Here is a 21,814-nt window from a genome sequence, read left to right as displayed (position 1 = left end):
TTGTGTCAACATGTTTTTGCTTACCGAACCACTTCTCTCCCCATACAAATCTATAGGAATGCATAAGCAGTTTGAAGCAGGTCATATGAAGGTCATTAGTAGGTCAATTGCAGGTCAAATGCACCTGTCAATACATTCTGAATTATCTTAGACCTTCTCTGATGTCAAAGCAAGGTACATTTTTCAACCAATGCCTAAGGCTGGCCATACATTATACAATTTTCTTCTACAGTTTTCCCTTCGATTTACCAAAAACATAATATGAGGTCACACCCAAACACTTTCAAATCATATGCAATCAGGCAGGCCCTTTCACTACATCGTTGAAGGTAAATCTAAAGGAAATTGAAAAAGAAAATTGTATAATGTATGGCAAGTCTAAGAGTATCTGAATTTGTGGGTAATCAAACCGTTTACTAGTATCATAACAAGCACTTTAAAAAATGTAAACATTTAATAAAGCAGATATTAGGCAAAACATACAATACAATACTGTTTATCTTGGGCAAACCTTGAAGAAATGTATATTTTATAACCCTGAAGAAATGTTGGTATAATGCAGGTTTGTTTTGTGTACACATGTTATAAACACTGTAATATAACTGATAAAATAATGATTTTTCTGTTTTTCTGATCTTGACCTTTTCTGGTATTTGATAAATATTGTTAGATTTACTGAGTACACTTACCTCATTTTTTTTGCAGGCAAAATGAAACCATTTGTTGTACGTATTTATTTTTAAAAGAAAAAAATATGTAGCTTGCAAAATATAACATATTCTTTACCTTTCTCTTGTTTTGATTACAATGTTATACTTATGAAAAAGGATGAACAGAATGTTGCAAATCAAATAGTAATTATTTACACAACTAGATTAACAAATAACAAAAATTCAATAATCTGTCATTAATAATCTGTCATAAAAATATGATTTCTGTCTTCGAATTGATCAATATACATATACAGTTCAGTATATCGTTATGATCATTATACATATACAATATATCTTTAATTTTTAAAAATGTGTTTTAGGTTTCTATTCCAAGACGAACAATACCGATCGCCCTGTGTTTGAAAACTTCTTTCAAGGGTGCATGCAGCTCATCCACGTGGATAACCAGTTGGTTGATCTTCATGAAATAGAGCGGGGAAAGCAAGGCAGCTTTGCAAACATCAGTATTGACATGTGTGCAATCATTGACAGGTAGGATAATCACAACCAACTTTCTACAGATGTGTAAGGAAATTCTGTCTATATGTATTGTGGCAAGAAGAAGTATGTGAACCCTTTGCAATTAACTGTTTTTCTGCACTAATTTGCCATAAAATGTGATCTGATCCTTATCTAAGTCATAAAAATAGACAAACGTGTGCTTATGCTGATAAGATGCAAACAATTCTAATTTCCTATGTCTCTATTGAATGCACCCATTAAACATTTACAGTGCAGGAGGAAAAAGTAAGTGCATCCATAGACTAATTACTTCAATAAAAGCTAATTAAAGTCAGTAGTTTTCACACCTGAGAATTGATTTACTAAAACTGGAAAGTGCAACATCTGGTGCAGCTCTGCATAGAAACCAATCGGCTTCCCGTTTTTTTTTGTCAAAGACATCTCATAGTCATTTAGTTACTGAATGCCCATTAGAGATCCACAATGGCAAATACAAGCCCCAAAGAAGATGGCACAACACCCAGATATTGGTCCTTGGTAAAGTATCAATATCCCATTGGTACTAGGTAGGAGAGGCTACTGTGGTGATCACCTTACAATGCTAAAAAAGAGGTTGATTTACAAAAACTGGAGAGTGCAAAATCTGGTACAGCTGTGCATAGAAACAAATCAGCTTTCAGTTTTTTGCCAAAGCTTAATTGAACAAGCTGAAGTTAGATGTTGGCTACCATGCAAAACTGCACCAGATTTTGATTGACTAAAACTCTGAAGTTTTAGTAAATCCCCCTCCTGGAGTCCAGTTAATGAAATTAGTTCGGAGGTGTGGTTTAGAGCTACTTTGATTGATAAAAGAAACTCAGACTATCAGGATCTGGGCCACCTGCTGGTGGCACTGTGCTTCCCAGAGCAGAAAGTTGTAGTTCTTCAAATGTTCACCAGCAGGTGTCTCCCAGCAGCCAGAGGTTTCTAGTAATCAGTCTCCACCTGATGCTGGTTGCTGGGAGAGTATTTCTTGTATCCCCTGCTAGTACTCTTCGCGTCAGTGTTTTGCTTTGCTGTGCTAAGTTAGATGCTGATCCTGATTCCAGTCTTGTTCCCCCCTCTCCCTTGCATCTCTGAGATTTCATGTGACCTGTGTTTCTCATCTTGTAAATATTGTGAATATTGTATTATAGTTAGGTGGCTAGGTATTTTGACATTTGGTTAATTGTTCACTTATATCTTTATTTTCGCTGTTTTCTGGTGTTTGTATGTCTTTTGTTTTACTATAAATAAATGTACTTTTATATATATATATATATATATATATGGTTTGGTCTCAGTTTAGCCATACTGCTGATTCCTGATGCAGACACAGGCCTCAGCGTCTGGACCACTTGCCATCATCGAGGGAAAATTCTTTCCCAAGTTTACCAAATAATCCTACAGGATAATAGCACTGTGCTCTCTGTCAGCTCAAGCTTAGTAGAAGTTGGGTGATGCAGCAGGACAATGACCCTAAGCATTGAAGTAAGTCCATCACAGACAGGCTTAAGAAAATGCACCTTTTGGAGTAGCCCAGTCAGAGCCCAGACCTTAACCCCCAATAGAAATGCTGTGGAATGACCTTAAGAGAGTCCTAAACATCAGACATCCTACAAATGTGTCTGAATCTGGAGTAAAGAGGAATGGTCAATAATTCCTCCTGAAAATTGTGCAGGTTTGATTCATAGCTGCCAAAATCGCTTGCTTAAAGTCATTGCTGTAAAGGAGTTTTGACCAGCTAATAACCACAAGGAATCACTTACATTTCCCTTCAGCACTGGGAATTTTTAATAGGTGTGTTCAATAGAGACACAAGGCATTAGAATTGTTTGTGTGCAATTTGCTTAAATACATTGCGTTTGTTTATTCTTGTGACTCAGATGAGGATCAGATCACATTTTTTGGCAAATTACTGTAGAAAACAAGTTAACTCCGAGAGTTTCACATATATAGACATGAAATAAGTGCCCCAAAGAAAGTAAAACTGAATTTCCATTGTAACACAATTTTGCCTCATCAATCTATTTCATGTTTAGCACTTTTGAAAAAGTGTGATGAGAAAGTCAAGACTGTTATTCACACCTTTTCCTTTCACTTACTAACATGTTTAACTCTCAGTTAATCTGCAAATTGCAATCATCAGTGTAAAAACTCTTCTTCGAATAAATGCCTTAAAAGGTCAGTAAAATTCTTTGTAAACTTTTAAAATATTGCTTTATAGAACAGAAAAAATAATACTAGATAAAGCATGAAAGTGCAGAATTTCAGTGAGACAGAATCAAAGCTACATAAGGCAAGACCCTGCACCAAAATTAATATAGGGCCGACCTCTTTCCTCTAGGTGGTTTGTTTTCAAGTGCCGGTGCTAACTGCTATTAACATTGTCCTTTTTAACTGGATCCTCAGGCTTTCTCAATGCATAGAAATGGATATAAGCAAAACATTTGTGTTCAAAGCTTAAAAAGAAAACCCAGAAACTGAAATCTATTTAAAATAGAAGTTTTTGTTTTTGTTTTTTTTAATTCATACCTACCCAGGTGGATGCAGCATGGATGTGATGCTGCATTTGTTACCCACTGTCTCTAAGGATGAGAACTGAGCAATCGATGAAAACACCACTGATCACTGAGCTCTCTCCACTGCTCTGAGCAGAGAGCTGGTGGCCATCAGTCATCGCTTTCTGCTTTAAGAACCCCCCCCCCCCGCACCCCTGTGCTCACTGAAACACTGGGCTGTGGAGGGGGGAGGTGCGGCAGGCTCAGGCTCTTAACAGCTCGCTGAGAGGCTGAGCCAGGTGCCAGTCCAGGCTCCTGGGTGTATCCAGACCATATGGTCATGACCTTTCCTCAGCCAGGACGGCTCTGTGATGTCAGGCAACAGCGGGCTTCAGCCTGCTGTCAGCTGAAAATTAGTCACAGGAGTGCAGAACAAACTGCACTCCTATGATCCAAAGGAGAAGTACATCCAAAAGAGCTTCGAGTGTACTTTTCCTTTAAGTATGCCATGCCCTACTTCCCCTACATGTTCAGGATGAACTGCACAGCTGGCAGTTACTTGCAGATAGTAAGTGATCTTTTATACTGTAATCTGCACCATATGATATGCCACTGTGCAGTACAAAATGACATAATAATAATTAGTGTTTTCTCTTTCTTAGACTGGATACACCCTAGAAGTTTTTTTTTTTTTCAACCCAGTGGGGCTTACTGTAAAAAAGGCCAGCCATAGATGGAGCAGTTTTCTTTCCTCCTGCAGCCATGGGTTGACACTGACTGTATTAATAAGGGAATCCCTCCCATGGAGCCACTGTGTTCTCCCATTGGAGGGGGGATGCTATCCCGGGTGGGAGAACACAGTAATTACTGCTAGCAGCTATAATAGCTGATAGCAATAATCGCATGTAAAATCTGACAGACCGGTTGTACCTAAGTTAATTGATCGATCAACTTGGGCACATTCAGCCTGCCCATACATGGTTTGGATCTTGCCTGGTCTCTGCTGAACTAGCCAAGATTCGAACTGTCTAAGGCAGGCTTAACACAAGCAATGTTAGATGCTGGTTGGATGCTGGTTTTTCCAGCATGCCCATTCTACAGAAGCCAGTCTATACAACAGACAGCTGTACACACAAACCAAAAGAATCAACTGTTTTTAGCCAATTTTCGGCTCATGTGTACCCAGCTTAAGTGCTACATATTCAGCTCACTTGATAATCAGTGCCCCTGTTTTTTTGTGCCCAGTGACCTGTGCAATAGGGAAATCCTAAAATATACCTTCCAACACATGCACGGACCTGTGCTAATGAAGAAGTCAGAAAAGCTCTAAAGATGTATTTGTTCACTAAAAGAACTGCTGCATGGGTCTACAGAACATGCGCGTTGATTGGTAGTATAGTACTTGCACATTATACTGGCTTCTGTTCATTTCTTGGTTAGGTTCTTTTCTTTTACACGTTCACATTTATTTATGAGTTGTCCTCTGGTGACAGTAATTTTTAGAGGCTGTAGGAAACAAACAAGTGAGAACAATTCATTGTAAAAGAATTTTAAAGAATCTCTAGTAGTGACGTACCTGAGTTTGGTTCAAGGTGGGATCTGCAAAAATTACCAACATTCGGTGTCAAATCTGAAGCCCATTGAAGCCCATAAGTGCCAAATGTTAAAACAGCAATGGTCATTTTTTAGCCTAATAGGCAAGGGATTGTGAAAAAAAATGGCTGGACACTGCCCTGGGGGAATTTTGACCTAATAAGTATAGCTAATTAGTTGATTACAGATTTCTATATATACAAAAGTATGAGGACCAGAAAACATTAGGAATTAGACACACTTAACTGAATTTTGAAATGTCTCATTTGCTATAACACAGAACAGGGTTTATCACAAAAGTGTGCCATCTGCAAAAAAAAAATTCTTATAATAATCAAATGTACCTTGCATATATGGAATGTGCATGTTGCATTTGTGAATATTGCACAATTTTATCTCTTGCTCAAAATATGAAGGGAGACTAATTCTACTGTATCTGTGAAAAAAGAAGTAATTCTTCCTTATTTTCATTATAAGGCAATGGTATCTTTCTCTACATAGAGTCCCTGGGAATTACTAAGTGAGATCAGTTTTGGCAGAGTAAAGTGAGTCGGAAATCACTACCATCAGCAGAAATTTTGCAGAGGAATGAGAATACTATGCCAGTGTTCTTGTAATTTCCACATAAAATAGGTACAACTGTCAAAATAATGTCTTGCTTCTAATCCACAGTGCAGGAATATTTCTGTCTTTTTGTAATAAAAGTAAAACATGTTAGCTGAAGATTGCAGCTAGAACTTGTAAAAGGAAAATTTTTGATGGTCGGTCAACCAATGAAACTGTGGTCAGTTTCCCAGACAGAACAGCCTTATAGGCATTAAAAGCAAATGGCATCAGGTTGGGTACCCATAATACATATGAGAAAGACAGTCTGTGTGAGTCCTGTGGGTTACAGAAAATGTAAAGGTATCTGTACAAGACTATAAAAAAAAACTATATAAAACTATAAAAAAAGTATGTTGAGGCAGAATCCAGTTTCTTAAATACACCTTCAAAATACTGTATGCGCTGGTCAGCAATTTGGTCATCTGTGGTCCAATTGAGATTAGATATGATCTGCAAACATTATGTTCCATAAAGTCCAGTATTAGTTTATCAATCATACAGCATGTTAACCATGTTTATCAAGGAACACGCCTGACATTTTAAATTGGTATACGTAGAGGAAAGCAAATAAGTGATAGAGGTTTCAATAGTAGTGACTCTTCAGAAAGCCCCCACCCATATATACTAATCCTCCTAGCAATCCCATGCCACTCATTTTGCATTTGCAGCTATCTCAATATTGTCACAATACCTGGCATTTCTGAGTATAGAGGAACATATGGCCTCCTATTCTATGACAGTGCTTTTAAGCATTTAAGCAAGATTGACCCAATAACAATGATGGTGTTGGTGGCATGAGTAAGGTGACAGTGTCTTTTTAAACTACAGCTAGCTTTGGACTAGTGAAGTGTCTATTTGCATTTGTAGCTAAAGTGAACTGTTTAAAGGTTTGGAATAAGAATAGCAATTCATTAGATCATATAATATAATTGCGAAGCAAAGTAAAAAACACAGTAAAAATGTATTCAATTATTCAATTTGTGATCAGTGGTGAATCCTAACAGTTTCTAAATTTACAATGTGCTGTTAAGTACTGTATTTTCTGGCATATAAGACTACTTTTGAACCTAAAAAAAATCCCCAAAAATGGGAGGTCGTCTTATACGCCGAGTATAATATCTCCAAGGTAACCTAAGTATAAGCATTACTGGTAGATCATGTAATAGGGGTATCGTCTTATACGCCCAGTCGTCTTATACGCCGGAAAATACGGTAACAGTAATATGCTGCAAAAGCATGCAAGGTGCATTGTCATTATACAGGTTCAAATTAAGACCAAACTCAAAAACAAAAAAATAAGGCTTTAGAAAATATGTATCAGCTTAATTAACCCAATACATCACACACCAATGGGGTGTTGTCATTATAGCCATACAGCCGAAAACACAACAAAAACAACCCTTGTATAAGAAGATAAATTAGATACAGTAACTATTTTAATGACAGAAAATTCTGTGGTTGGGTTATCATTAAATTATCTTATTAATTAAATGTATTAAATATCAGAAGATTCCTCCAGATAAAAAAGAGGGTATAAGAACCCTCAGCCTCAAAGGACACACATAAACCACAGATAAAGTGCAAACAATCGTGCATTCCATCCAAGCAAACAGAAAAACAAATAACATAGACAACAAGAAACCTCCAGACGCCAAATTTTTCAACACACCGGGCTATACCACAGCAATTCAGGGGTTATAGTAATCTACCAATCCGGTTTGTGTGTGGAAATAGCCCCTGTGTGTGGAACCCCTTGGGTGCTTGAGCTGAGATGGATCTAAAAAGTGTTGTTGATTTCCATACAGTCTATTTCCCGTATTTGTTATCCTAAAGAATTGGCCTTCAGACGATTTTTGTTGTCTATGTTATTTGTTTTTTCATTGATAACCCAACAACAAAAATTTCTGTCATTAAAATAGCTACAGTATTACCATTGTCCTCTGATACAAGGGTTATTTTTTGTGTTCAGATTAAGATTAGCAGATGCCATAAGCATAGACCAATAATGATGCCCTCTTATGCCTTCCTTTGCTTACCTGACAAGACATTAGGACACAATTATTGTTGAAGGTAAGGGAGTTCACTCTGATGGACATGGTGTCAGACCCTGGCCAATGACTGGTCAAACTCACACAGTGCTGTCATTGATATGCAACGATGGCGCTATTGCCTGCAATAAGATTTTCCAGCTTGTGGTACTACAATCTAAGTGGCAGCCAACTGAGAGGGATCACCGCTGGGTTTCACTAACTGCACAGTTACTTCTTTACTCTGCCACCAGATATTTTTGTTGTAAATTTTTAAACAATCACATTATTAGTGATAAACTGTAAATGCATGTCTGTAATACAAACTTAAGGAGATTTACTAAAATTGGTGCACACAGAATCTGGTGTAGCTGTGCCTAGTAACCAATCAGCTTCTAACTTCAACTTGTTCAATTAAGCTTTGACAATAAAACTTAGAATCTCATTGGTTACTATGCACAGCTGCACCATATTCTGTGTGCACCAGTTTTAGTAAATGTCAAAATATAAAACCTAGCCTCGGGGAAAGGCCCCCGGCAAAAAAGTGGTCATAAATTGACAAACCAGACAGGTAATAGATGTAAAGATGCCTAATTTTATTGCAAAATGTAAAAAATTTGAGTAAAAAAGCCAATAGAAATAGAAATACCTACATATAGGGGGACTTTTCAGGAGCCCAGATTTAAGCTTTAAAAGCTGCTTTAATTGGTTATACTGTATACATATTAGAGTTCCTTGTTACCTTGCCCTGAAATATTTATTTACCAATACATTGTAACTGATTATTTACAAATCCCATTCCTTCTTAACATTTAGTGGTCAAACTGTGCAAGGGCTAAATAGAGGATGATAACAATTATTCCTGAAAGAAAGACACTCATCACAATCTGAGATTTTGCGACAAGTTGGGAAATTTCTGACTGATCATCATTCATTTTTCTGTCTATGGGAAAAGGGAGTAAATATTTCATCTTACACCTGTTCATTGAGCAGGTTGGGAGAAGCTCGCAGCAAGAAAGAAAAGCTCACTCACTGTCCATCATTCATAATAAAAAAAAGTTTTCCATTCTCTGGCATCTTTTCATCGTCTGCTTTAATATATATATATATATATATATATATATATATATATTTTTTTTTTTTATTGCCTCCAAGATATGCCTTATCTGTGCACTAAGCCAAATAGCAAAAAGCAAAAGTCACATGGAGAAGGAGGAATAAAAAAGACCCTATTCTTTTTACATCAGACATTACACAGGAACACGCTGCATTGTCTGGAGGAACCATTCACATGTTTCCTTTCTTTTTCTAACTTGCACTTAATGACAGATGGATTCTGGCTGCTATGGGCAGCTTTCAAAAACTTTTGATACATGAACCTAAAGAGAAGTAGTCAGAAACAGAAAAAGACATGCAGTGATAATTTAACTGCAAGCGAAAGCTCCTTTTTTTCTAACTGTTCCTAACAAAAATGAATTTCCTTATTAAGAAGAAAAAAAAAGACAGGTTACCCATAAGAGAGCAGCCGTAGTGAAAATTCGAAACAGATTGCAGTGCCGAGAGATAGAGCATGCTTTTATTACAAATTAAATGTTAAATGTTGCCTAGTAGGCGAACAGGTGGCCAAAGTTGTGTTCCACACATACAAAGAAATTTAGTAAAAAAAAAAATTATTAGGAGGGGAACAACTGCATTTTTAATGGAAACATCAGATTCCCATTGAATCAGTGGATACATTTTATTAATCATGATCTATAGTAGAAATAGAATAGCTGGAACTTTGTAATGTTGATAATCATGTCTTAAATGATATAGATGAGATTTTTTGCTCAAAAATGTGTGTTAATATTTACTTCATTTATCCAATTATGAAAAGCCAATTCCTGTTTCTTTTCTTTGAATACCCAATTATGTGCAAATGCTTTTCACACTATTGCATAATTGAAGTGAATACTAACATAATTTTTTAAATAAAGATTCCTAAATCTTTTAGTAAATCAACCCAAATGTATATACATAGCTTTATGCTAATGTTTGCTTTTCAGATCCCTAGCCATTTAACTTGACTTGACATCCAGAAAGTTTTACTCCCTTCATGACCAAAACATTTTGTGCTATTCAGCATGGCGCTACGTTAACCGGCAGTTGCGCTGTCATGCAACACTGTACGCAAATTACATTTAGATATTTGTTTTCATACAAATAGACATTTCTTTAGGTAGCATTTGATAACTACTGGGATTTTTCATTTTTATAATATGTAGCACCCTCCTAGATAGGTGCTAGGTAGGAGAAAAACATAGATGCACTCTACCTATCAGGGGAGCATGATTTATAGTTAGGCCTGTTCCATGTGCTCAGTGTGTGATGCATTTGGGCTGAGGGAGTGTCCCCACTTGTGTCCAATGGGGAGACACGTTGGACAGTGGAGGAAACCAGCCAATGACACATAGGCTTTGATACTATTCCATGGGCTTGGCATCGAGAGTGATGCATTATGGGATAGGGTATAAAGGGCAGGAGCACATGAGGCAGGGGTTCTTTGGGCGGGAAGCCAGGTCCCAGAAGGAGGCTGACGGCTGTCTCCTCTTCTGCGGCAGTGGATGGGTGGTCACAGGTGGTCAGCCTAGTGAACCAGAGTGTGTGGCTGAATCCAGAGGTCCAGGAGAAGCTGACTGGTGGAGTTGAGGGCAACAGTGACTCTGAAAAAACAGTGTCCATGAGTACAGAGGATCTTGCCCGCGGGTCTGCCCAGGAAGGAGACCACTCCAGAGTGTAGAGTCAGTGGACGGGTGTCAGCACACAGTGAGAGAGAAAGGGTTGCCAAGTTAGAACCCTGAAGATAATTACAAGCAAGAACATTCATTCTATCTTCAGAGTGAAGCAGCGGCCTGGCCGCTTCCTCAAGTCAGTTGTCCTCGATAATGTGAATACTTACTAGTATCCCACTCATCCTTTTCCTATCCCAGTTCCAAATAAAGCCACAAAACAACATCCCCTGGACTGATCACTGACTGAGCCAAGTACTTAACCACTTGCCCACCGCTCACATGGAGCGTACTGCGGCAAAGTGGCTCGTTCCCGTCCAGCGACGTAGACCTACGTCGCTGGACTCCTGATAGCACTGATTACTGCAGTAATGTCACTGGTACCCCCAAAAGTGTCAAAAATGTCAGTCAAGGGTCCCATCTGTCCGCCGCAATGTCGTAGTCCCCCAAAAAAAATCGCAGATCACCGCCATTACGCGTTAAAAAAAACACCAAAAATGACAGAAATCTTTCCCTTAGTTAGTAAACGCAATAACTTTTGCGCAAACCAATCAAAATACGCTTATTGCGATTTTTTTAACCAAACATAGGTAGCAGAAAACAAATTAGCCAAAAATTTAAAAAAAAATTTGATTTTTACATTCTTTTGGGGGGGAATTTCATATAAAAATTTTTAAAAAATATTGTTATTTTTTCAAAATAAACGCTATTTTTTTGTTTATAGCGCAAAAAGTAAAAATTGCACAGGTGATCAAATACCACCAAAAGAGAGCTCTGTTTGTGGGAAAAAAAGGACGTAAATTTCGTTTGGGTACGGCGTCGCAAGACCGCGCAATTGTCAGTTAAAGTCACACAGCGCCGAATCGCAAAAAGTGGCCTGGACTTAAGACAGCAAAATCCTACGGTGGTAAAGTGGTTAAAGTGATACGTTTCTGCAAGCAGTTGCCACGGGTATCCCAGGGGAATCCAGAAAGTGTTAAATTCAGCAGTCCTCTAGGGAGCAGTGCTACAAATATAAATGAAAAAAATACTGACATTTATAAAAAAAAACAACAATATTTTCTACTTTCTGTTCTAAAACATATCCATAAAAAGAATTAAAAATCCAATTTCTTCAAAAAATTTAGGCCAAAAAAAATCCCCATGAGTGTATATTAATTGATTTGTGTAAACGTGATAGTGTTTACAAACGATGGTATATATACTGAAAATGTATGCAGCAATAACACTATACTGGTAATGGCGGTGACTTTTAGTAGCAATGCAATAGTGTGGTGGGCAATCTGGAGCTAACGGACCCTCTCTGGGAGGTACACTAACTGACACTGACATCCATAGCGACACTAATACAGTGATCAGATATAATAATGTACACTGTATTACTAGCACTGGTTGGGAAGGGTTTGGGAAGGGTTAACATCGAGGGACAATCAAGGGGTTAACTGTGTGCCAAACAAGTGTAATGTGTGTAAAACAGGTGCATTCCAAAAAAGGAGAATATCATCAAAAAGTTAATTTATTTCAGTAATTCAATTTAAATTCAAATAATAGATTGATTACACACACATATTTCAAGCATTTCTTTCTTTTCATTTTGATGATTATGGCTTACAGCTAGTGGAAACCCAAAATTCAGTATCTCAGAAAATTAGAATATTATATAAGACCCCAAAGAAAAAGTATGTTCATGAACAGTATAGAATGTACTCAATACTTGGTTGGGGCTCCTTTTGCATGATATACTGCATCTATGCAGCATTGCATGGAGACAATCAACCTGTGTGCTTTGATAGTGGCCTTCAGCTTGTGTGCATTGTTGAGTCTGGTGTCTCTCATCTTCCTCTTGACAATACCCTACAGATTCTCTATGGGGTTTAGGTCAGACGAGTTTGCAGGCCAATCAAGCAAAGTGATACCATGATCATTAAACCAGGTATTCGTACTTTTGGCAGTGTGTGCAGGTGCCAAGTCGTGCTGGAAAATGAAATCAGCATCTCCATAAAGCTGGTCAGCAGAGGGAAGCATTTCACTTTTTGAATGGAATTACTGAAATACTGTAAATAACTTTTTGATGATATTCAATTTTTTTGACATGCACCTGTATGTGCTGCTTTTACAAACAGATCTGACTGTTTTTTTTCCCTGCAGAAACAGCCAGATAGCTGATCTGTGTACACAGCCCTGTGTGTTTGTATACACAGGACTCTTTTATGTGATTGACTACAGCTGATCAGCAGGTCTCAGCCACAAATCATTGACTGGGACCTGCTGAAAAAATCCCACTGTAGCCAGTGACAGCACGGTACATACATGCACCTGTTCTAGCCAGCCTTTGCCGCAGTAAATGTACTATGGGTGGGCGGGAACTGATTAAAGGTGCAGCCATTTTGATTTTACTATACAATGTTTACATATTGCAAAATACAACCCCAAAAATGGCAGTCATGGTTGCCGAGCAAATAATATAGGACAGCAAAAGCTTTATTGATACATTGCTATAGCATAATTGTACTGTCGTTTTTTTTTTTATCATTTACTGTTTGGTAGTCTTTCTGCATGTTGAACATTTAGGACATTCTGCATGGCTGGGCATGACAGCTTCTTACTGTCAATGGCTGCAAAAGACACAGTGGGTGCAGGCACTTGTTGTGTACTCAGCAACTTCTGATGTACCATGGCCCCATTTGCTTGAATGGCTGGAAATCACATATTTGAATAATGATGCAAATGCTATCCCACCCCTTCCCTTGCATTGCAGATGATAGCTTGAGGAGTTTTCTATTTTTTTTTTTTCAATGGAGATTGTTGATCATGAATGATGGGGATCTGCATCACTGAATTATGTGATTGATAATAGATTTACATTGTGGGACATTTATTTTTATAAAGAACTTGTCAAAAACTATGTAATTAGTTTTATCTGGGTGCCACCTTATTGTAAAAGAGGCTTTTAAATTTCAATAAGCCACTGCCTGCAGACTCCCACAACCACAGTGCCAGGGTAGTGGGGAAGAAGCCTTTGTCATCATCAACATGGGGACAAGGTCACTCCTCCATATTAACCTCCCTGGCGGTATGATTCTGTCAGGAATTCTGTTCCAAAAGTGGTACAATTCTTTTCATGGAAATTTGGCGTTATGTATTATAGGCCTACAATTCTTAGTAATTACTGACTTAAACCTGAACAAAACAAGTCTCTAGTAGACATCCCAGATGTGAAAAATTTGAAACACAAACAAGTGAATTATAATCGAATCAATAATATTATTTTATTATTTAATATATAATATATATAATAAAATTATATTATTAAATAGATTATAATTCATGCGTTATATATTATATATATATATGTGTGTGTGTGTGTATATATATATATATATATATATATATATATATATATATATATATATATATAGAACACATGAATTATAATCAAATCAATAACATAATTTTATATATATATATATATATATGTATATATATATATGTGTGTGTATATAGGTATATATATATATATATATATATGCATATATATATATATATATATATATATATGCATATATATATATATATATATATATATATATATATGCATATATATATATGCATATATATAATATAAAATGTGTTATGTGTTTTGTGCAATGTTTTTTTTTTTTTTTTTTTTAATTTCCCTCCCTAGTTCCGCTCCCATGCAGCATTGCTGCTGCAGGGAACGGAACTAGGAAGTCCTCCTACCGACAGACGAGCGGCGGAGATCTCGGCTGGCGGTCACAGCAATGAGAGCTAATCGCTGGATCACCAGGATAAGGTAAGAGAAGCTCCGCTGCGCTGTCTGCACGCTCTGCCCATTGACCCCGAGCGTGACTTGGGGATACCGCTAATAGCAGAAAATTCCTACCCCGAGTCACGCTCGGGGATACCGCTAAGGCGGTTAAGGGCATATGATCTGCTATGATTCAGGATGTGGGGTCTACACACTCACCCCCCTTCCTAGCCAGTCAGGCTGAATGCTCCGATTTGGGGTTTGCTATGGATTTTAGGGGCAGTCCTTGCAATTATTTTGTTTTTTAGCATGGGGTTTTCCTTTAAAGTTCATGTCAGATATCAGGATATGCTACGAAAAAAATACTTTTAAATTGCTGATATTTGTAAAAGAAAAACAAGCTGGCTGGAAAATATAATTTATCAGAGTTTAAATAGAATTTTTTTCTCTGTAAATGTCAGTGTTGCTGTAGTAGGTTGAATACATCCTATGGGTGTATTACTTCCCCAGCAGGTTTAGGGCACTCCCAGGCATGTTATTTGAATTTTTTTGATGTTCCAATTGAAGTATTATTAAAATCCCAGCTCCGGGCCAAATTTAAATTTTGTTGTTAAGTTTTTTTGAACAAGTACATATCCCCCAGATCAGTGTCCAGCTCTCCCTGACATTTATTTGAGGATCCCTAGCCTAATAACCAAGAAAATTGCTATTAATGATTCTATTTAATTCCAATGGATTTTAATACGTTTCAGATTTTGTATTCAAACTTTTCTGATTTTCACTAAACCTTGCTTGAACCAAACCCAAGTAAGTTCAAATCATCACTAGTTGGTAGGGATTGGGTAGTCTTGTGCATGTAAAGCTCTGTGTACATTCCAGAATTGTTCTTGTGTGCCGGGATGACTGAACTCCTGCACACGTGTGGGAGTTATGTCATCCTGCATTGATCAATCAAAATGGGCAAAGATTGGCACCTGGAATTGCGTGGAGTAGATTCCAGCAAGAAGCCTCACTTGGCATCAGACCTTTTGAGCTAAAATAAGTATCTGGAACTTTAGTTCCACTTTCAGAAGGCTTGCTTCACTTGGAGTCCCTGAAACAGTTGGCCATATCTTTAGATTTGTAGAATTTTTGGCCTTGGGCTGAGGACAGTCTAACAAATATCTAGCTGAGAGTTTACCTGCTTTTTTTTCCATATTCATTATATTTTATAAGCATTTTTTTTTTGCTTTTTAAATAACTTCACTTACACTTTACATATGGTATTGCTTTATTAAGAAAGAAAGAGAGAATTAAAGAACGATAAATAATTTCGCAGCGGTAGATACAGCATACATTTCTGTTGCCAGAGATTGGCACATGAATGATATTTCACAGACTTTGGATATCAATTTAATTTTTCCTGTAGGAAAAACCTATACATCATACATTACTGTATGGCATCTGACTTGGAATTAAATGACCTGAAGGTCATTCTTGTGCAAGATGGTTTGGAAGTGCAGTGATAAAGAGGTTTGATGGTTGTGACTTCGAAGTTGAGCTGCTGTCATGTGCATGATCGAAGTTTCCGTGCAGCTGTACAGTATTATGTTGAGAATAATAGATGACTGATGTTATTTGACCACATGGCAACCTTCTTTTTCATCAGCTGCTTGCAATATATCCAGAGAACTGGCTATATGAAAGAGATGGCATCTTTAAAACTGTCACACAAAGAAATGTTATTCCTTAGAACAGTTTTCCACTCCCTTTGTTCAAATGACTTTTTTTAACAGTGTAATAAATGTTATGTTTCGAGGTACAGCCATAACTATCTAAAGTTCATTCCGCTGTTTGCACCTAAGGCCACCATGTCTACAATAAATCATACACAATAGTTATTGGTCTTCCCTTAATCTATTTGTAATGTTTGATATCTTTTTAGGCTATACTATTCTAAGCCTCCATCAGCTGGCTTAGCTAGGTATAACTTATGTTCACTAAACCCAAGATAATATTTGTGTGCTTGCAAAAAAAACCTGTAAACTTTAGTAACAAAAAACTAAATAAAACAAATACAATAAAAATTCTAGGGGGTGTGGTTTAGGCGCTGACTAAGATGACTGCTTAAGCTTCCTGCTCCAACACGTCGAGGATCTTTACACACCCAGCTGAAGGAAATACCCGACATAAAATATGGAGAAACCAGAATGAACCTCCTCTGGATCCAATTCTTGACCACCCAGGACCACCAACTCACAGATACAGTAAGTGGCAATACCCCAGAGTTATTCTGCACTCAACAGAGGGGAGCGATGGTGCACTTCCAACATACAGGCCATGCCTCACACTCAGCCAGCGTTGCTCACTCTCCTCAGAGCTAGAGACTTCAGCTCCAACCCCTGACAGATCACCCAGCTTGGATGATCTGCGAGCTGTTGCTGCTGACATTAAAGAGACCTTGTCAGCAGCAATTTCTGATCTAAGGAATGACATTCAAGGAATGGCAATACATTTAGAAGAAGTGGAGGAAGTGACCACCCGCTATGAGGAGGCTCTCCATGATAATAAATCTGCTGCAACCACTCACCACTGCAACACTATTCATCTACATGAACTCCACCAACACCTGGAAGACCTGGCCAATGGGGGACGATGACATAACCTTCAGGCAAGAGGATTCCCAGAATCTATTGAACAAGGCCAACTGAACCAGACACAGCTATTGAAATGGAAAAGCTTCATGGAGCTCAACATCCAAGGGGCAGAGAAGCAGACCCCCCCAGGGACATAATATGCTGCATAGTCAACCATCAGATAAAAGAGGGGATTCTCCGTAAAGCGAGGAATAGGAATCGTCTTTTATTGCAGGGAATTGAAATAAGGCTTTACCAAGATCTCTCTCATATCACTCTCCAGCATAGGAAAGATCTCCGCTCCCTGCTGGATCATCTTCGAGACAGAAATATAACATAGATAGAAATTCCCATTCTGTCTTTCTGCAACCCTTCAGGGCCGCACGGTCAACTTGAGGGGTCCTGAGGACTTGCAATCATTCTGTGATGACCTAGGCCTTCCTATTGTAGAGCTCCCTGATTGGTACAGTGGACCACGCCTACCACCCCCCACACGATGGAGATCCGATGGAACTACAAATGCAGGGATGACCACCAACCTGCAGGCGCCCGAGATCACCGAGGCCTGACCACCCAGCACGGGCTAACAGACGCCCAGCACATGGAGGGAGTCAACCCTCATCCCCGTCACACCGTATAGCATGTCGAGAATAAAAGCCTTCTATATATTACCACCGTTTATCCCATCAAAGCTCTTTTTATATCGCTAATGAGGATCTGCTTTGAAGCAGCTTACTGAGACAGGTTCAGGTACGTCATTCTGTTATAATCACACTGTTGACTGTTCCCAGCACCTTTACGCAACCCCAGTCAGAACTGCTTACACCTAAAGGTTCCCCCATTTGAAACATGACTGACTCTGGGACTGACTTCTCTACTATACCAGGACTCCAGCAAACTCCCATCATTGACTATACCTAGCTGTGCAGCTTTACACCCATATTTCGAAACAGAAAAATAATGTCAGAGCAACCGCTTCTCAACCCTCGCTGATGTACCGCTAAAAGCTCTCGTAACTATAGGATATCCCTATTGCATTCCATATAAGGAATCCCCTCTTAGATTTTTTTAGCACAGAAAATTGTGGCTTTGTAAGTGAGACTCATATTATTTTGAACCATTGCAAAATCCTGCCTTGCCATTTATATAAGGTCTCACATGATTACTAGATCAACCCTAGTGACTGGGTTTGACATAAGATATATTGAACTTTCCATCAGAAGTTGGCCTAATTCCATATTTATGGACTGTTCAATACACACCTAAAGAGTTTTCCAGGCTCACACAAAACTCCGGCATATAGCTGTGGACTTACGCCAATATGTTGACTGCTCACTCGGATCTAAACTTTGCAGCATCGGGGCCTTAACAAATCATTATACACACTGATATCTGGCTCTGGGTTTTGAGTTTAATATGTTCCGTTATATGTAGTTGTCTAGACATATGTTATTCTTTATGAATGTTTAGCTTTGGGGAATACTTTCCCCCTCGGCTTACCAACCTGATCATTAAATGTAATTCTGCTTTAAGTACAGACTGGTGCTACCTATTCCAATAGTAGCTAATGTAACATATGACAGCACTAAATAGCTGGGAAATGCTATAAAGTTTAACACTAATTATCCATCAGGGATGCATGAAAGGGTTAATCACTTCGATATATACCTTATAACTGTTATTTTCTCAGATAGAACAAGATTGTCATTTATCACCCACCCACCAACACGTGAGTCACACACTTCTGACAATCCATAACTCCCCTCACAAAGAACTGAGGTTCTCCTTCTTCATAGGCTTTTATCCTCAACAGTGCTGAGGCTACCTATACACTTGTTAACATACACACTTCTCATCTGGGGCAGTTCCTTGCCACGCCTCCAATAGGCACGTTCGGACTTTTATTCAAACAGAGTGGATAGCTGCCTATCTTACCGCCGGGTTAACTATCATCCCACGTGATTCCCTGTTTACCACAACCCCTATTCGCCATCTCTCCCCTTTCTCCATCTCTCCCCTCTGCCTCTTGAGGAGAGGGAGGGGTAGACTAGAAGAGGGGTGGATAAGGGATACAAGTAGGGGAGACAAGGTTTAACTCCCCCTCCGTGCTTGATCTCCCCCCCTCCCCCTCCCTTTTTTTTGCTCCACCCCCCTCCCCCTCCTGTCTTACTCTCTCCTATCTACTTCTCTGTTTAAGAGAGCAAAAGTCTCACCCCTTCAAAATGCCTTCGGCCACCATGCAAAAGACCAATCCTCGCCTGAAAATTGTCTCCATCAATTCAAAGGGATTGAACATCCCAGAGAAACGCTCTCAGCTTTTAACACACGCTCATCGTCTGGGTGCAGACATAATCTTTATTCAGAAAATGCACTTCCGCTCAAATTGTATCCCTAAATTATCCAACTGGAACTACCAAACTGTTTTCCACGCAACGAACGAACATTCAAAAACCTAAGGAGTATCCAATCTAATCTCCACACGCATACCAATATGAATAGGATACACCCTAATAGATAACTATGGCAGGTTTCTATTTGTTAAGGGAACATTATGGGAGAGACCAATCTCGCTTGCAAACATATACAGCCCGAACACAGCAGAGGTTAGCTTTTTTCGGACAATCGCTCAAACGTTATCAACCTTCTAGCCAGGCATACTAATTTCGGGTGGGGACTTTAATGTACCCCTCAACCCCCTAGAAGACACCTCCACCAGTACATCCTCCATGCCCTTTAGGGCCCTTAAACAAATAAAGATACAACTACAAGATCTAGCACTTCATGATGCCTGGCTAGTGAAGAATCCACAAATGAAAGACTACATCTACTTCTCTCCGCCCCACAGCCGCTTTTCCAGGATTGATTACCTCTTCTTGTCCCAAAAAGATCTTCCTTTACTTTTCAAAGCAACGATAGAGTCAATGGTAATATCTGACCATAACCCTATCATGATGAACCTTAGATTTCCTGACCAAATACCTTTCAAAAAGTCTGAGACTTGACCCTTTACTTCTTACGAACATTGCGAATACCACCCACATACGAGAATCTCTACACAACTTTTTCACAGAAAATAAAACTCCAGATGTGATTCCGCTCACACAATGGGAAACACATAAATGTGTCCTACGAGGAGTACTCCTTGCAATGTCCGCTACAAGGAAAAAAAAGACACAGGCTCTTATTTCCCCACTAATACAATCAATCAAGACACTTGAAACATCTCATAAATGCACAACTTCCCAAACAGTATATGCAGAACTACATCAAATACGGGCCAAATTACTAGAGGGACTACAACAAAATAACAAACGAAAGCATATACTCTTGCAACAACTTTTCTATGAACAGGGGAACAAAAGTAGCAAATTTCTAGCCAAAGCTCTACAAATTAGGAAAGCATCATCTACAATACATCAAATTCACACCCCATAAGGGCAAAAAGCAATCACCTTCATAGACGTTGCAGTGCAATTTGAAAACTACTATTCTACCCTATACAACCTGCTTCCAGCCCAACGTCCACCAAATGAATCTAGGCCTCGTACAGAGATCATACAATACTTCCTTTCACAATACAGCCCCAAACCAACTTCTTGTGAAAAGGTCACCCAAATAGATGGTCCCGTGATGTACGAAGAATTTAAAACAGTAATTCAACATCTAAAACAGGGAAAAAGCCCAGGACTAGATAGTTACACGGCGGCATACTACAAAACTTTTCTAGATGACCTCGCCCACCCCCTCCTACGAACATTCAACTCCCTTTCACAACCAAACACTAACATGAGCACTATGTCGGAGGCACATATTTCCATTATTCCAAAATGAAAAGACCCCAACATGGTATCTAATTACCACCCAATCTCATTGCTCATTGTAGACCTAAAAAATATTTGCCAAAAGAATAGCTAACCATCTTGCACCGATCATTAACACTATTATCAAAAAAGATCAGGTTGTTTTTTTTCCCAGGAAGGGAGGCAAGGGACGACATCATTAAAGCACTAAACATACACCACTGGCTAGCCTTCACCAAAAAACAGGGATTCTTCCTTTCCCTTGCTGCGGAGAAGGTGTCTGATAGGCTTGCTTGGGACTACCTTACAATGGTCATGCAGAAACTAGGCATCTGGCTCTTATGCTAAACTATATTTTGGCTTTATACTCTGCACCCTCAGCTAAAGTCCGGGTCAACGGTCTCCTATCAAACGCCTTCTCAATACACAAAGGCACAAGACAGGGATGCCCTCTTTCCCCTTTATTGTTTATCCTTACACTGTAACCAATGCTTAGGCGCATACAGGAAAATGAAAACCTCAAAGGTATAACTATCGTGAACTATCAATATAAATTAGCGGCTTTTGCAGACGATGTACTGCTCTTCCTATCCAAACCCCACATTACCCTTCCTAACCTTATACAAGACTTCCATCTCTTCCAATATATTTCTAACTTAAAAATCAACTTTAACAAATCACATGCACTAAATATTACCTTACCGGCTAAACAAGTGAAACAATACAAACAAAACTTTCCTTTTTCTTGGAAAGCTGAAGCAATTACATACATGGGCATACAGCTACAAACACGACTATCGGAATTGTATGCTAGGAACTATATACCAATCCTATAGGATATAACTTCAGATCTATGAAAATGGGACAAACCCAAATTTCTTGGTTCGGAAGGGCGGTGATACTCAAAATGAATGTACTTCCACACATACTCTAGATTTTCCA

At 38.7% G+C, this 21,814-nt stretch overlaps 1 protein-coding gene across 1 annotated transcript in view; it reads left to right on the top strand.

Annotated features, from left to right (window-relative positions):
* CNTNAP2 (contactin associated protein 2) overlaps positions 1-21,814 on the top strand; it is a 2,507,009-nt gene that overhangs the window by 1,416,265 nt on the left and 1,068,930 nt on the right. Inside the window, exon 10 of the mRNA XM_082257542.1 lies at positions 1,034-1,205. Coding sequence (XP_082113668.1) covers positions 1,034-1,205 — 172 coding nt within the window. The remainder of the gene's footprint in view (positions 1-1,033; positions 1,206-21,814) is intronic.

This window comes from Pelophylax lessonae (assembly GCF_965119305.1).
Source record: "Pelophylax lessonae genome assembly, chromosome: 5".
Taxonomy (NCBI): domain Eukaryota; kingdom Metazoa; phylum Chordata; class Amphibia; order Anura; family Ranidae; genus Pelophylax; species Pelophylax lessonae.
The sequence above is the reverse complement of the archived record's forward strand: the minus strand, read 5'-3'. Positions and strand labels throughout refer to the sequence as shown.